The sequence below is a fragment of the Chionomys nivalis genome, chromosome Y (genome assembly GCF_950005125.1).
Source record: "Chionomys nivalis chromosome Y, mChiNiv1.1, whole genome shotgun sequence".
Lineage (NCBI taxonomy): Eukaryota > Metazoa > Chordata > Mammalia > Rodentia > Cricetidae > Chionomys > Chionomys nivalis.
In genome coordinates this window covers 5,563,810-5,591,447 of record NC_080113.1, presented here as the reverse complement: position 1 = coordinate 5,591,447, position 27,638 = coordinate 5,563,810, and the positions used below count along the sequence as shown (strand labels likewise).

At 35.5% G+C, this 27,638-nt stretch overlaps 1 protein-coding gene and 1 pseudogene across 1 annotated transcript in view; both read right to left on the bottom strand.

Moving 5' to 3' along the window:
- LOC130868812 (ubiquitin-like modifier-activating enzyme 1 Y) overlaps positions 1–27,638 on the bottom strand; it is a 964,755-nt pseudogene that overhangs the window by 482,657 nt on the left and 454,460 nt on the right.
- Positions 1–27,638, bottom strand: part of LOC130868797 (probable ubiquitin carboxyl-terminal hydrolase FAF-X) — a 176,331-nt gene that overhangs the window by 78,357 nt on the left and 70,336 nt on the right. Inside the window, exons 12-18 of the mRNA XM_057760827.1 lie at positions 15,551–15,757; positions 13,477–13,613; positions 11,041–11,174; positions 4,820–4,907; positions 2,858–3,200; positions 1,758–1,853; positions 913–1,124 (exon numbers count right to left, since the gene is read on the bottom strand). Of these exons, the coding sequence (XP_057616810.1) occupies positions 913–1,124; positions 1,758–1,853; positions 2,858–3,200; positions 4,820–4,907; positions 11,041–11,174; positions 13,477–13,613; positions 15,551–15,757 (1,217 nt within the window). The remainder of the gene's footprint in view (positions 1–912; positions 1,125–1,757; positions 1,854–2,857; positions 3,201–4,819; positions 4,908–11,040; positions 11,175–13,476; positions 13,614–15,550; positions 15,758–27,638) is intronic.

Genomic DNA, 27,638 nt, shown 5'->3' with positions numbered 1-27,638 from the left:
AGGGGCACTGCCATTTGATCAAAGAGGTAGCCTATATAATGTGAAAAGATTTCATCCACGGGTATCTCCTAGGAAAAGGAGGTGGGAAGTGTTAAGAGTCAGAGGGGAAGGAGGACACCAGAACAAGGACCTCTAAATCAACATGATCAAAGTTCAAATGAACTCAAGAGTGGAGCAGCATTTTACAGGGCTTGCGGTGGTGTGCACTATGTCCTTTACATATATAATGATTTTGTGGGATTAACAAGTAGGTGTATGTATGAATCTGTCTCTGCTTCTTTTATCTTCCTGGGTTAGTTTCCTTCTGTTTCTTTTGTTCAATTCTGATGTGTTGGTTTTGTTTAGTTTATCATAATGTATTGTATTATTATCTCTTAGAGACCTCTTTCATTCCTAATGAATCGTGATGGACTGTGAGGTGCAGAACCAAGAGCAGAGGTAGGAAACACTCATATCAGAATATATTATGCGAAAAAAATATTTTCAATAAAAGGATAAAAATAGAAGAGACTTTTGACAATATAATACCCCATCGAATGAAGGTCCCATGATTGTAGTCAATGCACTCTGGAATCAGTTTATAGCCGGCCTTAACTACATTACAGAGTTAAAGACTAGTCAAGCACACAGCAGTCTGTATCACAAAAACATGGGGGAGTAGTGAGGAATGAACTTCAAAATAGATTAACTGTTACACTTAACAGGTAGTAACAACTTGGAAAAACAAAATAAAAAAATTCTAGTTAAGGAATGAGTGTTTTACTAGACTATAACTAGATATAAAATATTTCCTCAAAGTTCACACGTTTAAAAAAGTGAAATACATTAAAATGTAAATGGCATTCACATTTTGCTAAATAACATTGTAAGAAAATATTAGTTGGAAGTTACTCTTAGATCAAGTTTACAAACCTTGACATAGGAAGAATAATTCGTTCCCCATGATGATCACTGTCACATTCACTTATGTACTCTCTTAAAACCGCTAATACACGAACCATCTGAATGGCTTCCTGTCTTGTACAACTAATATTGTCTTTTTCACTATCCAAAACACACAACATGCCATATGAGGCTTTCAAGCGATCAAAGCAAGTCTGAATAAAATCTTCATGGATAGCTACCTGCAAATGTGTCAAACAGAAAACAATACAATAGTTGCTTGTAAAAAAAAAAGAATCACCAAACATGACAACAAAAAGCAAAACAAAACAAAACAAAAAAAATCTTAAAAGCAATTCTCAACTACAATTATAACTACAATAAACACAAGTTTTTTTTTTTTAAAAAAAGCCTTAATATGTAACCAAGTAGGGAACACATTAATATTCTCATTTTAAAAAACTGAATCTTTCTTTCACACTTGCACTGAGAAACATGCATGTATACATATACACACAGAGAAATAAGCACAAAAATAAAATGTATAGTTAAAAATAATAATAAAAAATTAAGCTAGGGTTCCTTCATATGACTTACAGTCGCAGGATCCAGAAGGCTGAGGAAAGAGGAATACCATGAATTCAGTAATTCCAGACCAGTCTGGGCTACATACAATATGTGAATCTTTCTCTCACCAAAGCAATTCCCCAAAACAAAAACAAAATAAAAAAGCAAGAAAAACGATCGTAGCGATATGTCTTTAGTTAATACTGTACAAATAAAATAACCAATTCCTAATTCATTTTAAGTTTAAAACGGTATTATTACTAATGCTATTTTAATCTGTGAAGTTCTTTCAGTACTTCAATCCTTACCTTATTTGCCTGTAATCTGGGACCAAGATTTGTGTGTATTTCTTTTAGAAGATCTATTGCTCTGTTCGAAATATTGTCATTACTCTTTATCACAACCTAATTTTTAAAATAATAAAATAAATACCATTGAAGATGTAACTTGCCATTTAGAATATTCTCCTTTTCAATAAATAAAAGCTTACATTAATGTGATATAAATTCAAGCTTTAAAAAGGAAATAACACAAAAGATTTTCAGATGAAACAACTAGAAAAATTACAATAGTATTATTTAGACTGGCAATTCTGTTGCTGAACTAAGACATTTCAAGTTATCAATAAGTCACTACAGAAAACTCACTCCCAGAATTTCTGATATTATTTATTAAAAATGACTTTATTAAAATATACTGTAGATTCCCTGGCTTCAGAGATTTTTTTTCATGAATTATCCATAAAAATTGGAAAAGGAAAAGAGCAGAAACATGTTCTGATTTTCTTTCCTCACTTTCTTTTCCTTTTTTATCATTAGGTTCTATTTGCAGATTGCAGTCAGAAAAAAATTTAAACAATTCACTCGAATGTATGAACGATCCTTAAAAACATGACTATACTTAAAATTTGCTTAAGAAATGAATGAATAAATCCCCAATGAAACTAAGCTACAATAAGACAGTCCAAGACTGAAATAAATACACTATATCAAAATTGCAAAGTCAGCATTACAGAGCATAAAACATTTTTCAGATACTTACAAGTGAAACAATGTATATAAAGGTTTTATTATTCACATTTCCTAGTAAATCATTTTTCTGCTCTATCATTAATTATGGTACTTAAATATGTATCCATCTTATATAAAAACTGGAGAGACTAACTTTCATGGATGACAACAGGCAAAATATGTTTGCGAGGAAAGTTACATTTACATGAAACCTTTGAAAAGAATATATTTAATGTGAATGCCAAAGAATCACCTGTGCCAGACATAAACTAAGTCCTTTAATTTCTAGGGCATATATCCAATCCGTATAAATATACAGAAGAAAATCTATAAAAACATCTGCAATTGTAAAAAACTACTTTAGATACTTTTGCCATAATTTCTCCTGTTTTACTTACCTCCCAAAGGTAATCTAATCCTCTTAGGTCTAAATCATCCATCATATAGACTCTTCTTTTTATCATTAATTTCCCTTCTTGACAATTGACAGCCTTGAAAAATCTTTCAAAACACGTTATGCCATTTTCGGTTAAGAGAGTAGGATCAAGTTGAAGCACATTACTTTCAAAAAAATCCTGAATAATACCAGGATCTAGATCTGGATCGTCTCCCATTAACTTGGAAAACCACATAAAACAGGCTTCTCGATCACTAAAGAAAACTGCATTCTCTGCTAAGCAGTTCCATATTTGTTTGGCTTGGAGAGCAGAGAGCCAAAGTTGACCATCCTTCAATAAAAATCTTGAAAAACACATAAGAAACTAATTAGGTTCAAAATGATTTTATTCTCATCAGTACACTGTTTTGATACACAAAACACATTGTAAAGTATCTTGAAGACTACGCATTCTTTAAAAATAATACATCTAAACTTACATTCTATTTTTTCCACATATTTAATGAATGCAACCAGAAACTTTACCTATCTACATGACTCAAAAATACTTCTGCTTTACTTTAAAATATTACAGCTTTTGAAACAAGTTAGATACCTAAACTGATGTAGGTTTGAGTTTAACAACAAACAGTTCTTATGACTTAAATCTGCTTTAACGCATGACAGTCAGGGTGCACCTTTAATCCCAGCACTTGGGAGACAGAGGCAGGCGGATCTCTGTGAGACTGAGGACAGCCTGGTCTACAGAAGGAGTTCCAGGACAGCCACGGTTACACAAAGAAACTGTGTCAGAAGAAAAAATTAAAGCAATTTTAGCAATCTTTACATTTTTGAAATTCTTTAGCCACTACTCGGTCATATTAAACAAAATTATTTGCCTATAATTTTAATTTATTTCTATGATTTATCCTTTTATGCTCAAAATTTAATTAGCCCAGAAGAACATTTTTAGTTTCAAGACTAAAAAATAATGGTAATCATTATTTTAAAAGTTTACTAAACACTTCCTTAAATTCTTAACCTATTCTGAATATTTCTCAATAAGTATTACATTTTCTTAAAAATCAAACTAAGCAACACCTGCCTTAAAAAGTTGCTATGATGACACACCAATAAAAGGCATTAACTCTTAGTTTATTTTCTTTTGAATTAATTATACTGTTAACAGTTTATAGAGCTGCAACAAAGGAAAGTCTTCTGATTCTTAAGTTTATAGAGCTGATATTTTTAATTCATTTTTCTGATGCTTAGTACCTTACTAAAATGTAATGTTCGTATAGTTTCTATGTATAGACAGAAAAGCAAACACTTTTAATGAAGTCAAAGTAAACCTAATAAGTGTTTTTAAGCATTATTCAAAATAGGGCCTTACCATGTCATTTTAAAATCTTTTAAAACAATAAACCAATTTCCCACACATACGAAATAAGATGTATTCTGATATTTAAAATTTAAATTAAAATTTAAACTTGTTCCTTAATTTTAAAATGTTAAGCTAAATTACCACAAACAATCTTACGAACATTTATGGCATAGGGAGGAGGGTCAATAGGTAAAGCACTCTGTGTGCATACATCAGGGTCTATGTGTAGACCATCAGAATCCATACAAAAGTTAAATGTAATGATTCAGGACTGTAACACTGTTAGTGGGGGAACAGACACAGACAGATCTCAGATAAAAAAGAAATGTTTAGTAAAAACCCTAAGAAAAACAAAAAGCAAAAAGATCAGAGTAATGGAGAAGGCTTACGGGACTCTAGTCATAGGCACATATATACTACATATTAAAAAGTACTTAATAATAATGACTATAAAGCAAAATGATATGCAAACTTTGAAAATGTCTTTTTGGGGGGACAATATCTTGCTATGGTAGCCAGCTAGTCACCTAATTAAGATTTAGCAAATTGAAATCTTTTATCTGTGCATTAATGAGAATAGCAATATTGATCAAAACAAACCTGAGGAAATTAAGTCGTTCTTGGACTTCTTGAATATGACTGTATCTACTTCCTAGTCTTACAGTTTGTGGGTCATAGTCTTCATAATCTGCATATTAAAAATACCGTGAAATTACATGCATCCACTGCTGAATTTAGCAAAAATACAGAAATAATCACTTTACTTAATAAGTAAGATGTAATACTTCATAATATTTCTATGTGTAGACAGAAAGCCAAAGATTTTTAATTTGTCAAAGTATAAACTGCCAATTGTTTTTTTTTTTTAATTTTTTGTTTTCTGAGTGAAGGTCTTGCTATGCAGCCCTTGCTGACAAGGAATTCAAGACGTATAGACTAGAGAGAGGCTTGCCTTTGCCACCAGAGAGTTGAGAAGAAAGACTTGAACTTTAATCTGCCTAATCGTCAAATGTTATAAAAATCATTTTTCTCTGTAATCATTCTTTCCTTCTGTGTACAGTTATACTTCCCACTACATTTTATTCTGCTATTATAATTTGGAAATTTATATAAAATATTTAGTGTAAAATATGGTATTATTTCACTCACTCCAAAAAGTACAGTAAGAAAAGAAGGCATTAAACTTTATGAAATTACCATAATTATATTTGTATAATTATGAGCATTAAACATGGATCAAATATTTTAATGTCATTCTTCCTGTTATGATTATTGACACCTGCATTAGTAACTAGACCTAAGACATACTGAAATACTTTCTTTATCTTAAGAATAAAATAAACAGTATGGATTTCTTTTGTTAACAGCATCACATATGTCTCTAGTGTCTATTAAAAGAAAAAATTCTAAAGGGGTAAGCATGGTGACATATCTTTATTACCAGCACTCAGGAGATAGTGGTAGGCTGCTACCTGGGAGCTCAATTCCAGATTGATCTACACAGCAAGTTCTAAGCTATCCATAGCTCTACAGTGACAGACTATCTGAAAACTCCAATCAAATGCAACCGAACCTATCAAGCTCCCCTGAAAGTCATTCTGACAAAAACTAAAGTATCTACTATGATTAAAAAATAATGAACATGCTAATTTGTTAATTTTAGATTACAGGAATGCATCAATGATTATAACAGATGAGAAAGGTAAAATTAAATTTTTAGAAACTCCAGTGGAGACCAAAGATACCTATCTGCGACAAATGTATACTAATGAAATGAAGCAAACATTTTGATATTACCTCTATTTTAACACGTAATTTATCTACAATGCAAGTATGTTATTATTCTATAAATGTAAAAAGCATAATAATGCTTGAAATAACTTCCACGGTACTTAGCTGTTCAGTGGTAAAAGGATTAAATCTGCACCAGAGCTCTGAATTTATTGAAACATAAAGAATATAGAAAAATAAAAATGTGAACATTTTTATGATCAGGAGAGATGAACCAGAAATGGGAACAGAATCTGATTATAAAGCAGAGAGAATTACATTGGCTTTGAAATACATACATGGCCTTTTTCCAGACTATCTTGGAAACCTTCACTTCTTGACAAGACATTAGAAATGAAATCATAGGAAAAAAAGATCCAAAATAGTCTACTTTTCAGAAGGAACTTTGTTAGCATTTTGAGGGCTCTTTATACTCAAGTAGGTTTGAAGTAACAGACTAAGAGAAACACATGTAAACTTTCACTTGTCTAACTGTTCCTTTTCAAAAGAAATATGCTACAAGGTTTTAATGCATATGTTGCCTTGCTCGTTCAAGCAATCCACTGAGAACCTTTCTATGGCCCTGGTCATTTGAATTTGCTTTTGTAAGTTCTTTAATGGGAGAAAAGAATTTACCTGTGGAAAAACAGAAGAGGATGCAAAACTCTTACTCTCCTTTCTGTACACCACTGCAATATCTAGTCTCATCTCCAACCCTGGAGTAAACAGTCTGAAGGGGATCCTTCCCACTCTACTTCCATTCTCAAAACCACCTACTTTCCTCTTTCCTGTGGACATTCTCAGTCCTCCCTTCTAGTCCAGTCCCATTCCTTTGGGTCAAACTCCAATACCTAGAAACACAATACCTAGGAATTCTATGTGTATTAGAGCTCTCATTTTACAGAAACAGTAACTCCATGGTCAACTTGGCAAGGACCCTATCCTCCCTGTCCTCCACCATGACTTCCTCATTCTCACCTCAGTCATGTAACAACAAGTTTACAGGTGCCATTCCTCCCATATCAACTGCATTCACTGGAGAATACAACTCTTTATAAATGATAGGGTCTACCTAGCCCTTTCAACTCATCTTTCTGAATTATTCTTTTGTCTTATAAGAACCAACTTGTAGGATCCTCTAAGTTCCTTCCTAAAATTTATCTCAGCCTTTTATCTAAGCCCATCTTTATTTCTCTCTGTTATCCACTAACCTGGAAAAGTACTCTCTACCAGGTATTCCACAGCCACCATACGTTGTTAAGATAAAGAAAGAAAACAAGGTACAGATCCACTAACAAAGACAAGAGCAGATATCAACACCTAGAATCACCTAAATCACTCCAAAACCAGATGTCTACACAACATCACAAAAGGACATATTAACACTCAAGAGAACATGCATCCATCAAAAACCTAGTACTATAACAGGGCATTAAAATGCACTACCATGCCGGGCGGTGGTGGCACACGCCTTTAATCCCAGCACTCGGGAGGCAGAGGCAGGCGGATCTCTGTGAGTTCGAGGCCAGCCTGGTCTACAAGAGCTAGTTCCAGGACAGGCTCCAAAGCCACAGAGAAACCCTGTCTCGAAAAAACCAAAAAAAATAAAAAATAAAAAAATAAAATAAAATGCACTACCATTGTATAGTTAAATGTACTCCAGTTATACTTGAAGCATAAGACATGAATTTCAAGATAAAAATTATGAGTTGAGGATAGTGGAACACATCTTTAATCCTAGCACTCCAGGAGGCAGGGACAGGTGGCAGATCTTTGTGAGTTCAAGGCCCACCTGGTCTACAAATCTAGTTCTATGACAGCTAGTACTGTACAAAGAAACTCTTGAAAGAAAAAAATGGACAAAAAGAAAGGAGGAAGAGTAAGAGGAGAAGGAAGAAAAAAGAAAGGAAGGAAAAAAGGAAAAAAGAAGGGAGAATTATGAACATGTACAATTATGAACATGTACAAGAACCTTAAAGGTGCTAAGAATCATTCCCTTAATGAAGTCTGTGAAAACACAAACAATGGGATGAAATAATGACTATAGTTCAAGACAAGAAAGTAGAAGCAGAATCAATGAAGGCAAGGCAAACTGAAATAAAACTAATAATTAACGTTTGGAAGGCAGACAAAAACTTCAGAGGAAAGCCTCTCCAACACAGAACAAAACATGGAAGACAGAATCTGAGGCACTGAAGAAAGGTAAGAAAAAACAGAAACAACAGCCAAGGAAAATGTTAAATATAAAAATATTCGGGCATAAAACATACAGAAAATCTGAAATACCACAAAAGACCCAATTTACAAACAACAGAAAAAATAGAAGAAACCCAGATCAAAAGTACAGAAAACATTTTCATGAAAATCACAGAAGAAAAATTTTCTGATCTGAAGATAAAGGTGCCTTTCAGGGTACAAGAAGAATAAAGGACCAGAAAAAAATTCTCCACAGTACATAATAATTTAAACATCAAATGTACAGAACAAAGAATGTTAAAAGGTTAAAGGAAAAAGGAAAAGTAACATATAAATGCAGACCTATCAGAATAACACCTGACTTGTCAATGAAGACTCCTAAGAAGCAGAGGGTCTGCATGGTTGTTCTATATTCCAAATTTAACCATACAGAAAGCACCAGAAGAAAACATCATTCTGCTGAAGTTCTCACTGACAAAAAAAGAAAGAATAAATAATTTCTTATCAGAATATTGAGGTAAAAAGAAAAAGAAATAGCCATAACAGTAAAATACCAGAATCAGTTACTACTGCTCCTTGATAACTCAGTAGTAATGATCTCCATTTCCCAATAAAAAGACACACACTAAGAGACTGGATTAGCAAATTTCTTCATCAAAGAAATGCATCTTACTTGAAAGGTGAGAGACCACATTAGAATAAAAGAAAATTTATTCCAATGAATTTATTCCATGAAATAAGTTGCTGCAACCATTTCAATATCTAACAAAATAGACTTCAAACAAAATTTAATCAGAAGAGATGCAAAAGGACACTACAGATTCAAAGGAAAACATCAAGAGGATACTGCAATTCTTACCATCTATGAGTTAAACATAAGGGCACCCAAGTTCATAAAAGAAACACTACTACAATTAAAGCCACACATTGAGTTTCATGCAGTGATACTGCATGACTTCAAAATGCCAATCTCAGCAATACACATGTCTCTCAAACAAAAACTAAACAGAGAAATCCTGGTGTTAAATAACACCATATAGATTTAGCAGATATTTATAGGACAATTCATCCAAATACTAGTTACACAGTACACACACATGTATATTGTTCTCAGTGTATCACGAAAGTTTTCCCAAAATTAACCACATATCTGGACACAAAGCAACAGATATAAGAAGAATGAAATAACACCCCGAAATCCTGTCTGACCGTGGCTTAAGCTGGATATCAATATCAACACTAACAACAACAACAACAACAACAAAAATAAACATTCAAACTCATGGAAACTGACTCACTACAGAATAAATAAAGTCAAGAAAAAATAAATAAGGAAATTAAAAGCAGAAATTAAATGAAAAGAAAATCAAAATATACTCAAATCCATTAGAAACAATAAAAACAGTTCTAATAGGAAAGTTTAGAGTCCTGAGTGCCTGCTCTGACACTTGGCACAAGTGACAGTCATTTGGGAGAAAGCCTCTGTTGAAAAATGCCTCCATAACATCTGGCTGTAGGTAGGCCTGTAGGCATTTTCTAAACTAATACTGGGGTGTCCGGGCGGGGGGATGAGACACAAGCCCATTTGTGAGCTGGTGGCCCTGGGATGAAGAAAGGGAGTTGAAAAGCCAGTAAACAGCTCCCCTCCATGCCTCTGCACCAGTACCTGTCCCCAAGTTTCTGTCCTGACTTCCTTCAGTGATGAACAATGATTCGGAAGTGTAGGCTAACTAAGATCTTTTCTCCCCAGTTTTCTTTTGGTTAGGTATTTCATCAAAACAATAGTAACCTAAGACAAGGTCAACATAATAAAACTAGGAGAAGTCTCACAGAAGCTTAAAAACATACTACCTGAAAGCACTATAACAAAAATAAGAAATAACAATCAAAAAGAGTAGAAACAAGGGGAAAAAAAATCAGGATAGAAATCAATAAAATAACAACAAAAACAATACCCCACTCCCAAAAAGTAAAAGGAAGATGTAGTTCTTTGATATTCAGTAAGATAGACCATGAGCAAAATTAAGAAAGAGAAGATCCAAATAAATAAAATTAGAGATAAAAATGGGACAACACAACAAACACTGAGGAAATCCAGACAAATAAGAACAAACTTTAAAAAGCTTTAAAAATTAGTCTAGAATTCAAATTGTATACAATTTATGGTGACATAAAATGTAAAGAAAATAGTAGTCCTCCATTTTACAGTGTTTTACAACTTTAGATTGAAAAATGACTCAAATGAAAAAACCTATATCCGTACTGAGTTCTTTCTTGTCATCATATAATCAATATACTATCATGCTATTTATAGTTATTATGATTTATCAGTTATTATTAGTAGACATAACTCAACATTATTAAAACGTATGGAGATACTAGGGGTTATTCAACAGCTGGAAACACATGCTTCTTTTTCAAAGGATATGAGCTATATTTCCAGAACCTACATGGTGGCTGACAACCATATATAACTTTAGTTATGGTGGGTCTGACACTCTCTCCTGGCCTTGAGAACACCAGATATATACATGGGGAGGATAAGACACGCAAGAGTACAAAACATCCACTGACATAAACATAAATAAGAATCTTATCAGTATATTCATTATATGCAGGTGCTAATGTACTTTATTTCATAAAATTTAAATAATTAATGCCCTTTATCTGGATGATGGTACTGGAATCCTACAGTTTAAAAGAATTTTACAATTCATGAAACTAACAGATATTTTTCACCAATAAAAATAAATCTCATTTCTGAAAACATTAACATTCTACTAAATCAAAATAAAGTCAGGAAATTTATCTCTAAAACAGATTCCTAAAAGTTAACTTTAGGTTAGCATACATACCTCTAGCATATAATCTTATGGTGTTCATGTAAGTTGCAAGATTTTCTGTCACCAAAGTAACCAAAGTATGATTATGTTGAAGTTGCCTGATTAAATCACGACGATAAAATACATGAGGACTTTGATGAGTTCGACTGAAATTAAAAATTGGGCATTAACATTACTATCACTGTTAGTAGAAAATTAAATTTAGCCACTACATGTAAAATGCTAAAAATATTAAGGCAAAACATGGCCAGTAGTCTTCTCTTAATAATAAATGTGACAGTAACAACGATCTATAATGCCACGTAGCATTTATTTCCATTTTTACATAAAAGGTATCAGTCTTTTTTTCCAATTTACTACTAGAGCACAAGTGTTTACATGACTCAAACATTAGACAACAAAGGTATATTATGAAATACTGCATTTGCAACTTGTTCTGTTTCTGGATATTACCGGAAGTAAAGTTACCTAGCTTCTATTTCATTTTGTTGTTGTTGCTATTCTAATGAAAACACTCAGTTTCTCAATACTATGGAGACACAATCCTTCCTGGCCATGAACTTCCAATGCTTTTTGTTTCTACCTCCTCAGTGCTGTGACTATATATACACATATGTATATATATTGGCCTTTGTTATTTTTTTCTTAATTCGGTATTAAGGTCAGATCCCAGGCTTTCATGCATGCTCACCAATAACTGAGTTATGCTTTTTGGCCTACATTGCTCTTCTAATACTAATAAAATTATTAAATTTAGGATAATACTAATACATTTACCTGAAAACAGTATGAATGTATTTTATAAATGAAAAAAAGTTGGATCATATGTAATCAAAATAGATTGTTAATCAATATTATTTAATTTCTCCATTGCTTATCTCCATGAAATTCTGTGTTTATATACAATTTTCTAGTACTAGAAAAATAAGTTAAAATTCCTCTTAAAAAAAATCAAAGCACATAAAAGATACCTTACATTCCTACTTATATAAGAATTCTATGTTACGTAATAATCATATCAGACAGAGATAGAAACGATTTTGCCAATTACTATAAACATAGGAAACTATTTAAAACAGATGGAAGTTCCTTTCTAAAACATTTTATTTAGCTAGTACACTTCTCAGAACTCCTAGAAATCATTATCTCACTGCAAATGTTTTGGTGACAACACACCTTTTTCACGAAGGGAAATTTTTCATAAAATTCATTACAAATGTATTACTAAAAAGTGAAGGGGAAATAAAGAAAAGAAAATGAAGGAACCGGGCAGTGGTGGGCACAGGCCTTTAATCCAGCACTTGGGCTGGGAGGCAGAGGCAGGAAGAGTTCTGTGAGTTGGAGGCCAACCTAGTCTACAAGAGCTAGTTCCAGGACTGGCCCCAAAGCTACAGAAAAACCCTGTCTCAAAAATAAAAAAAAGGGGGGGGTGAATTAGGAACAAGACATTGGATTCACTAAGATAGGTTAGATAATGGAGTATTTTCTCTGATTTTGTCAAATGCAAACGAACTAGACATTGTTGATATATTTATTGCCCATCTATATTATATATAGTTATTGTAGTTGTTGTATGTAGTTTTTCTTATATTAGCTATAACCTTTTTTATTTTAGACAGAAAGGAAAAATGTGGTATTCTGTTTGCGTTCTGACAAAATTTGTCTGAAGATCAGAATGTGGAGCTAGTCACACTAGTTAGCAACAGAAACCATGCAGTGGTGGCATACACCTTTAAACCCAGCACTGGGGAGCAAGAGGCAGATGAATCTCTCTGAGTTCAAGGATACCCTGGGTTACAAGAGATAATCAATCTAAAAGAGAAATAGAGCCAAGCAGTGATGGCTCACATCTTTAATACTAGGGAGGTGGAGACAGGAAATGATATGGCTGGGTGAACAAAGCAATATAAAGCAGGAGGAAATAGAAGCAAAGGATTCAGTCTGAAGACTTATAGAGACAGGATACTCTATTTGGTCTGAAGATTTTGTAGATGTAAAACTAGTGTCTGGCTCCTCCACTTCTCCTATCTTTCAACTTTTACCCACTAATATCTGACTCTAGGCTTTTATTATGACGACCAATTAGGATTGGAGCAACAATCAATAGTATCTTCTTCAACGCATCTAATTCAATAAAAAAGGAATAGAAAACAACTAATGTTTAGCATACTCCAAACAAAAGAACATACAATCAACAACAACAACAACAAAAATGGCCACGTGTAGCAGTACTTGACTTTAATCCCATCGCTGCAGTATACTCTACAGAATGAGTTTCAGGACAGCTAGGAATGTATACACAGATCCTGTCTTACAATACAAAAACTAACTCAAATAGAATGATCTCTTTCTCTAACTTTGCCACTTTCCTTTCTTCACAGTTTGCTAATACCCATAGACTAATTTCGACACAATCTTAAATAGCAAGGAAACTATTAAAAACCTTACCTTAAATTTGGAGGTGCTTCATTAAACAAACTACAAATCTCTTTTATTTGTTTCAGTGCAGGGATAACCCATTTGTTATTTGTTCGAAGTTCTTCTATAAAGTGATCTATCCACTGGATTTTTTGTGTATCTCGATCCTTACACATAAAAAAAAATTACTTAAGTTCTGACATAACTCAAGATAAGTATATAGAATTCAGCATTTAATATAGATTAATAAAATTCAACATGTCTCTCTTTAAGGTTGCTGAAACTTTTAAAATAGAATTTAAACTTCATATAATTGTAATTTAACTGAATTTAATCAAACCAAATGCTCTGTAATAGAAAATATTACAATACACTCAATGTTACAGATTTCTAATATATTTTAAGTATTTCTCCCATATATGCACAAGAAACATGGTTTTTAAAGTATCTAAATTTGGGCTTTGTGTATTATTTAGTGTTTTGCTCATTCTATATCATCATAAAATTCAACAAAAACAAAAAAATCAGCAAAATAAGCACAAGTATTAATCTTGAGATAATTAAAAACTGTAGTGAGCTCACTTTAAATATTCTGCCATGGTTAATTTTCTTAATATTGTACAGGACTTTGCTAACAATCAGAATTTTAGGATTAGTTTATTAGTGGTGTTTCTGTGCAGACTTGGAGAACAATAATAGGAAATATTAAATATGTAAGGAAAAGTAGTGTTTGTGTGTGTGTGTGTGTGTGTGTAACAGAGGTCAGCATTTGTTATTTGCCTTAATCATTCTTCATTCGAATTTTTGACTTGAGGTGTCTCACTGACTGCAGAGTTCATTCTTCAAGACTGACCAACAAGCCTCAGGGATTAACAAATTTCTACCTCTTTTGTACTTAGCTCACAGTTTTGTATAACAATAACTTCAGAGACTGAGTTATTTCAACTCCATAAAGAATATTTAAAGAAAATACTATAATTGCTAAATTTGTCACTACTTTTCAAGTCTTCAATGGGAAGCCTAGGAATAAACAATGCATTTTCAAAATAACAAGAAATAAAGGCTGAATTTGAAAAAGAAAATTTTACTATAGTAATGACTATAATAACCAATAATCTGGCCAAATTCAAGATAGTATCCCAAGCAGTAATATGAATGAACAAGTGCTAGATGAGCATTTATAATAATTATTTTGATTGCTTACAATGCTTTTCTATTCGATAAAATATTATTTGTTTGCAAGAACCTTATTACCCATTTTAAATTCTTAGTAACATGTCATTATCAAATACATAATATACCATGATCTGATTAAGTCACTTGATTCAGATTGATTTCCTCCTGATGCCTCTGAAAATCCAAAACTATTGTATTTTTATCTAACTGTAAAAGGCAATAGCTAAGATAAATTTTTATTTTTATCTTCTTCAGAACTGAAACAAATCTTCAGCTATGTGAATAAGTATGTAGTCTAGATGATGACTGTCTTTTTGAAAAGTATTCAAGCCTAAGAATATTCTCTTATTTACACATATAAGGATAACAATTAACACATAAGAGTTTTTAACAGTATTTTGATGAAGATAGTTCTGTAAGTACTTTCAAAACATCGGCAATACATTTTCATAACTATGACCAATTTAATTTTGAAAAATTATATGTTCACGCATTAAACAGTAGGTCGAAGTGTAGAGGCGAGAGGAAAAATTCATAAAGTCTGTTGTCTCCTGTTTTTATGCAGGATCCAAAGATTAAACCGAAGTCATCAGGTCTGCATTACAACCACCTATTCCTGATGACCTATATTTCAGGCCTCTGAACACCTAACTTTGATTTTTCTTGACCTGATTTATTCAAATGAGTAAAACATAAAGAAACCTCTTCCTACACCCTTTAAACTTTTGTTTCAAAACAGAATACATCATACCTACTAAATCTTTAACTGAAGATGCTAAAGAGGATTCTATAACAAAATTCAACTAATACTTAAAAATGTCTTTGAAAACAAAAAGTTGTGGAATAAAATGCAACTGCCCTCCAACTAAGACATCATACTTAACAAAATAAAAAAGTTAACAAACAAAGTAATGAAGCACTTCCTAACCTGGGGACAACTATAATCGAGTATTTTTATGTGGGCATTGAGAGCGAGATCCATGATATCTACAGGCACATCATCACTGTGGGCTAGATTCCACAGAAGAGTCAATACTTTGTGTGCCATTACACCATCCTTGTCATCTTCTGCAAGGCGACGAATCAGTTGAAGAAGCTTTTGACGTTGTTTCTTACTTGCATTTGTCCAACTTGCCTAGAAAAATATTTAAATACTTATATTTTAAATATTTATTTGTATTAAGCCATCATGTTTATTTCTTAACTACATGTAATTTAATACCTCCCTTCTGTTCTCTCCCTACAAGCAAAAACATAATTCACAGTAAATATTTGAAGGTTAATGAGTAAGAGAAGTGTGCCTCACAATGACAGTGGAACTCTGAAACACAGCCTGCTACTACACAGAGAGGACCATAAGAGGAATGCTAAAACACAAGCTGCAATTACACAGAGAGGATGAAGAGAAGAACTCTAAAGCACAAGCTGTGACTGCACAGAGTAGACCAAAAGAGCAAGCCAAGAGAGGAGACCAAGAGAGCAGGCTAAGAGAGAGGGCCAGGAGAGACCTCAGTGGCTCCCTGAGACACAGACAGTGACAGAACACAACAGACCAAGAACAGTTCCAAAAGACATAGACAGTCACTGTAAAAATAGGAACAAGAGGCAAAGACACTGCCTGGAGTAAGAGATGGGTAGGATTGAATGCAATAATTAACTCTACAACCTAAAAATCAGCATGGTAACACTAGAACCCAATTGTCATACAACAGGAAGATTTGATCATCCTAAACCATAGGAAGCAGAAGAAAACGGTTTTAAGTGTAACTTTATGAGGATGACGGAGAGACCTTTAAAATGAAATTTAACAATCCCATAAACAAAAGGAAAAAAAAGGCAAAAAAGGAATAAACTGCTCAAAGAAACCAAACAAAAAAAAAGTTAAAATAAAACAACCAAATAGGTGAAACAAAAAGCTCAAGACTTGAAGACTGAAATAGAGGCAATAAAGAAAACATAAAACCAAGGGAATTCTGGAGATGGAAAATGTGAGTAAACAAAAAGAATATACAATGGCAAGCATAAGCAACAGAATACAAGAGATAGAAGAGAACATCTCAGGGGTTAAACATATTAGAGGAAACTGATTCATTCTTCAAAGACAAAATTAAATCCAACAAATTGTGAGCACAAAACATGGAGGAAACCTGTGACACCATAGAAAGACCAAACCTAAGAATAATAAGGAAAGAAGAACTTCACCTCAAAGGCACAGAAAATATATTCAAAAAAATTACAGAAAAAAACATTCCCAACCTAAGAAGGACATCACACACCCCTGAAGGTATCCGAAGATTACAGAACACCAGATAAAGTGGATCCAAAAAAAAAAAAAAAAACCTCACCATCTAATAGTCAAAACGCAAGACATATAGGAGAAAGAATATTAAGAGAGAGGCATGTATAAGCAACAGAATACAAGAGACAGAAGAATCTCAGGTGCTGAAGATACTATAGAGGAAATAAACTCATTGGGCAAAGAAAACATTAAATCAAACTAATTCTTAACAAAACATTCAGGAAATCCGGAATACCATGAAAAGATCAAAACTAAGAATAATAGGAGGAGAAGAAGGAGAAGAACTCCAACTCAAAGACAGAGAAAATATATTCAACAAAATTATAGGAGAAAACTTTCCCAACCTAAAGGAGAATATCCTAATGGAGGTGTAAGAAGCTTACCGAGCACCAAATAGACTTGATCAAAAGAAAAAAATATCCCCTCGCCATATAATAATCAAAACACAAAACATACAGAATAAAGAAAGAATATTAAGAGTTGCAAGGGAAAAAGGTCAAGTAACATATAAAGGTAAACCTAGCAGAATTACATCTGACTTCTCAATGGAAATAATGAGAGCCAAGAGGTCTTGGATGAATTTGCTGCAGACATTAAAAGGCCACGGATACAAGCCCAGACTGTATACCCAGCAAAGCTTTCATTCACCATCGATGGAGAAAACAAGGAACTCCAAGATAAAAAGATTTACACAATACGTATCCACAAACCCAGCCTTACAGAAAGTACTAGAAGAAAAACCTCACCCAAAGAAGCTAACTACACCCACAATAACACAGACATCTTTTAACTCCCCATGAGCATAACCCAAAAAAGGGAAACACACAAACACTACTATCAAAAAACAACTGGAGTTAACAACCACTGGTGATTAATCACCTAATATCAAAGGACTCAATTCACCTATAAAAAGACACAGGCTAGAGAATGGATACAAAAACAGGACCCAGCCTTCTGCAGTTTACAAGAAACACAACTCAACTTCAAAGAAAGACACTACCTCAGTCCGTTTTCCAAGCAAACGGACCTAAGAAACAAGCAGGTCTGGTTAACCTAATACCTAACAAAATTGATTTCAAACTAAAATCAATCAGAAGAGAAAGAGAAAGACTCTTTATATTCATAACAATAACAATTCAGCAAGATGAAGTCTCAATCCTGAACATTTATGCCCCTAATATAAAAGCACCCACATAAGTAAAAGAAACATTACTAGAACTCAAAGCACACATCAAACACCACACACTAATATTAGGAGATTTCAACACTCGTCTCTCACCAATGGACAGGTCAACCAGGCAGAAAGTTAACAGAGAAATAAGAGAACTAACTGATGCAATGAATCAAATGGACTTAACAGAGATCTACAGAATATTCCACCACTACAGGAAAGAATATACCTTCTTCTCAGCATCTCATGGTGCCTTCTCGAAAATTGATCACATTCTCGGTAACAAAGCAAACATCCACAGATACAAAAAAATTGGAGTAATCATCTGTCTTATGGATTACCATGTTGTAATGTTAGGATTTAATAACAACTCCACCCCCAGAAAGCCTACAAACTCAGGGAAACTGAACAGTCAACTACTGAATGTTGTAATAAGAGCGGCAGGGCTGCGTCCCCGGCATCTAGCCGCCCGCATGGCTAGTTTATGTCCCGAAATAATTACATAGAAACTGTATTTTTTTAATCATTGTGTGGCCCATTAGTTTTAGTCTTTTATTGGCTAGTTTTTGTATATTGATCTAACTCATTTTTAATATTCTGTGTAGCACAACGAGCTGGCTTACCAGGGAAGATCTTAACCTGCATCTGTCTGGAGTGGGAGAATCATGGCGACTCACTCACTCGGCTTTTTTCTCCCAGCATTCTGTCTGTTTACTCCACCCACCTAAGGGCTGGCCTATAAATGGGCCAAGGCAGTTTCTTTATTAAATGAAAGTAACTCCTCCATCAACTGAACCACCCCTGGGTCAAGGAAGAAATAAAGAAATAAAGTCTTCCTTGAATTCAACAAAAATGAAAACACAACATACCCAAACCTTTGGGACACTATGAAAGCACTGTTAAGAGGAAAGTTCATAGCACTAAGTGCCCACATGAAGAAAACAGAGGAAGTTCACATTCCTTAATTAAGTATGCTGTATACTTAACAACATAGTGAATACTCTAGGAAAAAAAGAAGCAGACTAACCCAGGAGGAGTAGAAGACTGGAAATAATCAAACCAAGGGCTGAAATCAACAAAATAGAAACACAGAAAACAATACAAAGAATCAATGAAACAAAGAGCTGGTTCTTTGAGAAAATCAACAAGATTGACAACCCCTATCTAAACTAATCAAAAGGCAGAGAGAGAAAACACTCAAATTGACAAGATCAGAAATGAAAAGGAGGAACATAACAACAGACACTGAGGAAATTCAGAGAATCATTAGGTCTTACTACAAAACTTGTAGTCCACAAAATTGGAAAATGTTAAAGAAATGGACATTTTTTTAGATAGATACCATATACCGAAATTAAATAAAGACCAGGTGAGCAAAACAGAAGGGTCATTGTCAAACTTTTAATGAGGCTACAGTTACCCTGATACCAAAACGGCACAAAGACTCCACCAAGAAAGAGAATTACAGACCAATCTCACTCAGTCATGAACATTGATGCAAAAATTCTCAATAAAATACTGGCAAACCAAATCCAAGAAAACATCGAAAAAAAAATCAGTCGTCATGATCAAGTAGGCTTCATACCAGAGAGGCAAGGCTGGTTCAACTCTACAGAAAACGAACAAATTCTTAGATACATGTGTTCTGGCAAAACTAAACCAAGAGGATCAAAACAGTTTTACAATCGCCAAAAAGATAGAAACAGTGATAGAGATGCTTGCAAGAAAGTCAGGTGAACTCATTGTCTAAGACATCCAGATCTTCTGAGAAACAATTAGCACCTGTATTCTGAAAATATTCATAAACTAGAAGGGCAAGGTACACTGGACAACTCCAAGACTACAAAGAAAGCTTCATGTATAAAACCAAAGAAATATTATCACTCATAAAAATTCTATTTTTTGTTTTTAAGTAATTCTAACTTAGTGTCAATGTGTAAGAGTTACAGTTCAAAATACACAATCTGAAGGAACTGAATAGAGGTCAAGAAATGACAAGTCAATTATTAGGATATGTAGCACAAATAATAAAAACCCAAAGATAGAAATCAGGGTTCAACCCAAACACCAGAAAAGCAAAGCAGCCAAGTCATCAGAGAAGTCTTACCTCTACCAAGGCTGGGTGACCATAAACTAAGCAACAAAGACTCTCTCTCCTCCCATTTTATAGTCCCTTTAGTGCTGTAATTAAAGGCATGTGATTAAAGACATTGGGATTAAAGGGTAGGTCACTACCACACGGATTTGTTTCTGCCCTGATCTTGCGTAGCCCAGGGTTGCTTTTAACTCACAGAGATATGCCTGACTCTGTTTCTCAGATCCTGGGATTAAAGTTGTGTGTCACCACTGCCTGAATTCTAAAGGCTCTAGCTTTATCTCTGGTCTTCGAGCAAGATTTATTTATCAAAATACAAATACTATATCACAACAAGGATATATACAGAATATTTCATTAAAAACATGCCAGTAGACATCTGATCTCCACAGAATCAGGAGGCCAGCAACCTGGTCCAGAGCAGGCCTGAGAAGGCAAGCTCAATGGAAGCAGAAGCAGATCCAGACCTGGGACATTTGTTGGGGCAGGACTGAGTCAGTGACCTGGGCCAGAGCAGAGCTGAGACAGTGAACTCCACAGGAGTAGGTACAGGGGAGGAACTGCTGAGCAAGTGGACCAGAGACAGAAAGCACCACAGGTCTGGGTATGAATCTGGGACCTTCAAGGGAGTAGAACTGAGACAGGACCCCTGGGGTCTGGTCTAAAGTCTGGGATCACCATGGAACTAGGGCCTCTGTGGGTCTGGAACCTCCGAGGGGGCAGGCAGAAACCAGAGATTTCTGTGGGTCCAGGCATGAGTCTGGGACTTTTTAGGGAGTGGGCCTGAGTCAGGTCCTCTGCGGGTCTGGATGCACCAGAGTCTCAGACCTCCAAGGGAGTAGATAGCAGCCAGAGACCTTAGCAGGACCAACCACAAGCAAGGGACCTCTGCAGGAGCGGATCCAGAACAGGGACATTTGCAGAAACAGGTCTTAGCCTGCAACCTAGACCAGAACAGGAGTGACACAGCAAAATCTATTGTAGCAGAGCACAGAGTGACCAATGGGACTGAAGCACTGTAGAACTGTAGCACTGACTGTACTATGAGGAAAAACCACTGAATCTTGGATCCTACTACGGAATGGCACCCACATGGATAACTGCATCCATAGAAAGCCTGAGAAAGCTTGGGAAAGAATAAAGTAAAGCATGTTTTCTTGGTAGCAGCAATTTCTTGGGTCTGCTCTGCTTGCTAGAGGCAAGCAAGCAGAGAAGCTTCCTGACTCAGCTTTAGCTGTAAAACAGCAGCTCTTTTAAGAGGTCCTGCCAAGAAACACTTAAATAGTGTTGATAAAAAGCTGACTGCATGCTTTTCAGTTTTCAGACTTAGCAGGAAAAAAGCTGCGCTCTTTTAAAATGCCATCTTGCTTTTTAGGCCATCCTGCCAGGGCAAACTCTGATTCTTTCAGTCAAGTGGTCTGACTATGGGGCATTTGAGTGTGGTTTGTGAGCACACTGTTGCAGCTTGCTTGCTGGTAGGGACCTTGAAACACCACAGAGTTGTGGCAATAAACATGGCTACAGTCGGTACGTCTGCCATGGTGCTGGAATCGCAGAAAGCCAAGGGATGGGATGGATCCAGCTGTCAAAGCCACAGCTTTAATCCTACTCATATTGCTTGGTAAATTAAAGACTTGTGTAGTCAGAAAAAGAGAGATATACAGTAAAGAGAGATTAAAAAAAAAAAACCTCTTAATGGTTTACGCTGTGTTAAAAATATATGCTGGTTTTGGACGGAAAAGAAAACAGTTAAAGTCCTTGAAAAAGGAAGAGAATAGTTGGGTGTGGTGGTACACACCTTTAATCCCAACACTTGGGAGGCAGAGGGAGACTGACCTCTGTGAGTCCAAGTTGTAGTGACACATGCATTTAATCCCAAAGTTTGGGAGTCTGAGGCAGACAGATCTCTGAGTTCAGGGGGTAGTAGCACACAGCTTTAATCCCAGCACTTGGGAGGCAGAGGCAGGTGGATCTCTGTGAGTTCAAGGATAGCCTGGTCTACAGAGTGATTTCCAGGATAAGATACACAGAAACCCTGTCTCAAAAAGCCAAAAATTAAAAATAAAAAATATAGTTTAAAATAAAACTGCATAAAGATGAAAAACACATAGAGAATCTGGACACTGTATGTTATTATGCTCTTTTTGAATTGTTTGAATGCTGAGGAAGGAGCAATAGCTGCTAAAAGATGCTGCTAAGTTAATCCAAGATAGGTACTTTGAAAACACCTTGATTTCAAAATTGAAGTCAAGAGGTATGTTACTTTGGAGAAGAGATTTTGCTTTTTCCTCAGGATATGAGAGGCTGTGGATTCATTCTGAGTAAAGAAAAATCTGGTTTGATCAAGGAAGACCAGCTGAGAAATCTCTGATAGGAACAGATAGCCCAGATGTCTGAGTTCTACATCCAGAACAGATTCAAGACTGCCGCCTGAGATGATCAAGACTCACAGGATACACCAGTCAGGACTTGATCATAATTCTACATCTTCTGTAGCTTCCCATAAGATTATCAGCACTCCCAACCAGCCGGAAGTAGCATGGAATACTGTGCCCACATTCCCAAAAAACGCACTAAGGATATTTTCCATGTTCAAAAGAATAAAAGGAGGAAGTGGTGCTGGAGAATTGTCTGTATTCTGTCAACCATGTTTTAAATAAACACTGATTGGCCAGGCAGGAAGTATAGGTGGGTCAACCAAAAAGGAAGCAGAGGTGGGCGATGAGAACAGGAGTATTCTGGGAAGAAGGAAGCTCTTTCCTGAGTCCTGCCCAGACCACAGAAAGCGACAAAGAAGTACATTTCATATTAGTCACAAGAAAAATCCATCAAAAGAAACTCAATATTGGACACCTAGTGCCCAAATACAAAAGCACCCTCATATGTAAAAGAAGCACTTCTAAAGCTCAAATCATACATTAAGCCCCACATGCTAATAGTGGGAGACGTCAACACTCCCCTCTCACCGCTGGACAGGTCAGTCAGACAAAAACATGGACAGAGAAATAAGGGAACTAACAGATTTTATGACTCAAATGGACTTAACAAACACCTAAAGTATAATCCATGCAAATATGAAAGAATATACATTCTTTTCAGTACCTCATGGAACCCGTCTGAAAAACTGACCACATACGTGGTAACAAAACAAACCTCAACAAATACAGAAAAACTGGAATAACGCCAAGTATCTTATCAGATCACTATGGCTTAAAACTAGAATTCAAAAGCAATACTAATTCCAGAAAGCCCCCAAACACATAGAAATTTAACAATGCTCACCTGAATTATCAATGGGTAAAGGAAGAAATAAAGAAAATAAAGAAATAAATGAAAATGACCAAACAACATACCCAAATTTATGGGAAACAGTGAAAGCAGTGTTAAGAAGAGAGCTATTAAATTCCTACATAAAGAAGCTGGAAAAATCCCACACTAGTGAATTAACAGAACATTTGAAAACTTTAGAACAAACAGGAGAAAACTTACCCAGGAGAATTAGCAGGAAATAATCAAATTGATAGCTGACATCAACAAGTAGAAATGAAGAAACAATACAAAGAATCAATGAGACAAAGAGTTGGTTCTTTGAGAAAAATCAACAAAATAGACAAACCTTCATCCAAACTAACCAAAAGGCAGAGAGAGAATATCCAAATTAACAAAATCAGAAACGAAAAAGGGGACATAACAACATACATGGAGGAAATCCAGAGAATCATCAGATAACATTTCAAAAACCTGTACTCCACAAAATTGAAAAACTTATAGGAAATGGACAAATTTCTGGATAAATATCACTTACCAAAATTAAATCAAGACCAGATAAACAAATTAAACAGACCTACAAGTGCTGAAGAAATAGAAGCAGTCATCAAAAGTCTCCCAAACAAAAAAAGCCAGGAGCAGATGGTTTCATCTCAAAATTATACAAGATTTAAAGAACTAATACCAATACTCCTCAAATTGTTCAATACAAAAAACAAAAGGAATATTGCTGAATTCTTTTTATGAGGCTACAATTACCCAAACCACATAAAGAAAAACCACACACAAACACACACACACAAGAATCACAAACCAATCTCATTCATGAACACTGATGCAAAAATACTAAATAAAATACTGGCAAATCAAATCCAAGAACAAACAGAACCATCATCCATGACAAAGTTGGCTTCATTCCAGAGATGCAGGGATGGATGGTTCCCTGTATGAAAGTCTGTCAACGTAATCCACCATATAAACAAACTAAAATGTAAAATCACATCTCATTAGATGTTAAAAAAGTTTTCAACAAAATACAACATTCCTTTATGATAAAAGTCTTGGAAAGAGCAGGGATACAAGGAAGAAACCTAAATAAATACAGCATGCCAACAGCCAACATCAAACTAACTGTAAAGAAACTCACAGAGATCCCACTGAAATCAGGAACAAGACAAGGTTGTACACTCTCTCCATATCTATTCAATATAGTTCTAGAGGTCTTAGCTACAGCAATAAGACAACAAAAGGAGATCAAAGGATACAAATTGCAAAAGAAGAAGTCAAACTCTCACTGTTTGCTGATGATACGATAGTTTACATAAGTGACTCCAAAAATTCTACCAACGATCTTCTACAACACTTAAAACCTTTAAGCAATGTAGCAGGATACAAGATTAACTCAAAAAAAAAAAAAAATCAGCAGCCCTCCTGTACGCAGATGATAAAAAGGCTGGGGAAGAAATAAAAGAATCAACACTCTTCACAAATAGTCCTTGAAATAACTCTAACAAAACAAGTGAAAGACTTGTATGAAAAGAACTTTAAAGCTTTGAAAAAAGAAATTGAAGAATACACTAGAAAGTGGAAGGTATCCCACGCTCTTGGGTAGGCAATTTCACCTATCTTTCCTACACACGCCCCCCCCCCCATGCCTGCCTTGTCTGAAAGGTCTTTTGCTGAGGATCAGCTTCCTGCTCCTACACTAAGGCTACCCACCCAGAGCAATGAGTGCCTGACTAGCAGGCAGGCCTCAAGGTCCCCACGAGGGAGTGCGGGCCCCTGCTGCTGGGGCTGCAGGGTCTGCTGTGCTCTCCTGGACCCGCCCTGCCTGCCTCCTTCTTCCCTTGGTCCCTGGCTCATTGGGCTACCAGGTGTCCCTGTATAGGTGCTGAGAAGTTCCATCTGGACAGGTGAGTGTGTGCTATCCAGAGGCGGACTGTCCCTGAAGAGAGCATGAGTCCCCCTCCCCAGCTCCTGCTGCAGGACTTTCTTTCCTACAAACGCCCACTCCCCCAAGCCTGCCTTGTCTGCAAGGTCCTTTGCTGAGGAGCAGCTTCCTGCTCCTACACTAAGGCTACCCACTCAGAGTGGTGAGTGCCTGCATATGGGAGAGACCTCAACAATCCCCAAAAGGGAGCACAGGCACCTCCAGCTTGTGCTGTAGGGTCGCCTGTGTTCTACTCGACCCCGCCCTTTTGTCCCCCGGTCATTGGACTACCAAGCGTCCATGTTTTGGTGTTGAGGTGTCCACCTAGAAGGGAACGGTTCCTGCCCCTACACTGAGGAGATACACCCAGAGAGTTAGTCAGAGCACAGACTGGACCAAGACACCAGGCCTCTCCTGGCTCCATTTGAAGGAAGAGATGGGCAGGCGACAATGCAAGAATTCCTCCAACAACCTGAAAGGCAACGTGAAATCACCAGAATCCAGGATTACCGAAATAAGAATTGTACACCCTATTCCAGAAGAATTAGAAGAATTTGACTCAAAGTGAATTATATGAAAATAATAGAGGACATTAAACAGCAGGTGAAAAACTGCCATAATCAATTAGAGATTACAAACAAAAAGGTAGAGGAAATGAATAAATCTCTCAAAGATACCCAAGAAAACAAAGAGAAACAAGAAAAAGTAATCAAACAGGTAAGGGAAATGGTTCAAGACTTGAAGAATGAAGTGGAAGTAATAAAGAAAACACAAACCGAGGGAAGGATGGAGATGGAAAATTTGGATAAACGAACAGGAACTACAGAGACAAGTACTACCAACTGATTACAAGAGATAGAAGAAAGAATCTCAGGCAGTGAAGATACCATAGAGAAAATAAACACACTGATCAAGGAAAACAGCAAAACCAACAAATTCTCATCACAAAACCTTCAGGAAATCTGGGACACAATAAAAAGACCAAAGCTAAGAATAATAGGGATAGAAGACAGAGCAGAAGTACAGCTCAATGGTCCAGAAAATATATTTAATAATATTATAGAAGAAGACTTTCTCAACCTTAAGAAAGATAATCCTTTGAAGGTCCAAAAGCATACAGAACACCGAATAGACTGGATCAAAAAAAAAATCTCCTCGTCATATAATAATCAAAACAAAAAACATACAGAATAAAGAAAGAATATCAAGAGCTGCAAAGTAAAAAAGTCAAGTTACCTATAAAGGTAAACCTATCAGACTTACACCTGACTTCTCTATGGAAACCATGAAAGCCAGACGGTCCTGGATAGATGTACTGCAGAAACTAAGAGACCGTGGATGCAAGCCCAGACAGGATACCCAGCCAAGCTTTCGTTCACTATAAATCAAGAAAACAAAATTTTCCAGGTTGAAAACAAATTTCAACAATACGTAGCCACAAATCCAGCCTTACAGAAAGTAACTGAAGGAAAATCACAACCCAAGGAGTCCAACAATGCCCACAATAACTCAGACATATAATGACCCTTCACCAGCACAACTTGAAGAAGGGAAACACACAAACTCTACTACCAAAAAAGAAAGAAAAAAGGAAAGATAGACAGACAGACAGACAGACAGACAGACAGACAGACAGACAGACAGACAGACAGACAGAAAGAAAGAAAGAAAGAAAGAAAGAAAGAAAGAAAGAAAGAAAGAAAGAAAGATGACCGGAGTTAACCACTGGTCATTAATAACACTTAATATCAATGGACTCAACTCACCTATAAAGAGGCACAGGATAAGAGACTGGATACGAAAACAGGATCCAACATTCTGCTGTTTACAAGAAACACACCTCAACCACAAACACAGACATCTACTCAGAGTAAAAGGCTAGGAAAAGGTTTATCAAGCAAACGGACTAATTTAACAAAGTTGACTTCAAAATAAAATCAATCAGAAGAGATGGAGAGGGACATTTTTTACTGACAACAGGAACAATTCATCAGGATGAAGTCTCAATCCTGAATATCTATGCCCCTAAATACAAAAGCACCCACTTGTGTAAAAGAAACATTATTAAAACTAAAGGCACTCATCAAACCACACACATTAATAGTAGGAGATTTCAACACTCCTCTCTCACCAATGGACAGGTCAATCAGACAGAAACCTAACAGAGAAATAAGAGGATTAAGGGAGGTAATGAATCAAATGGACTTAACAGACATCTATAGAACATTCCAACCAAATAGGAAAGAATATACCT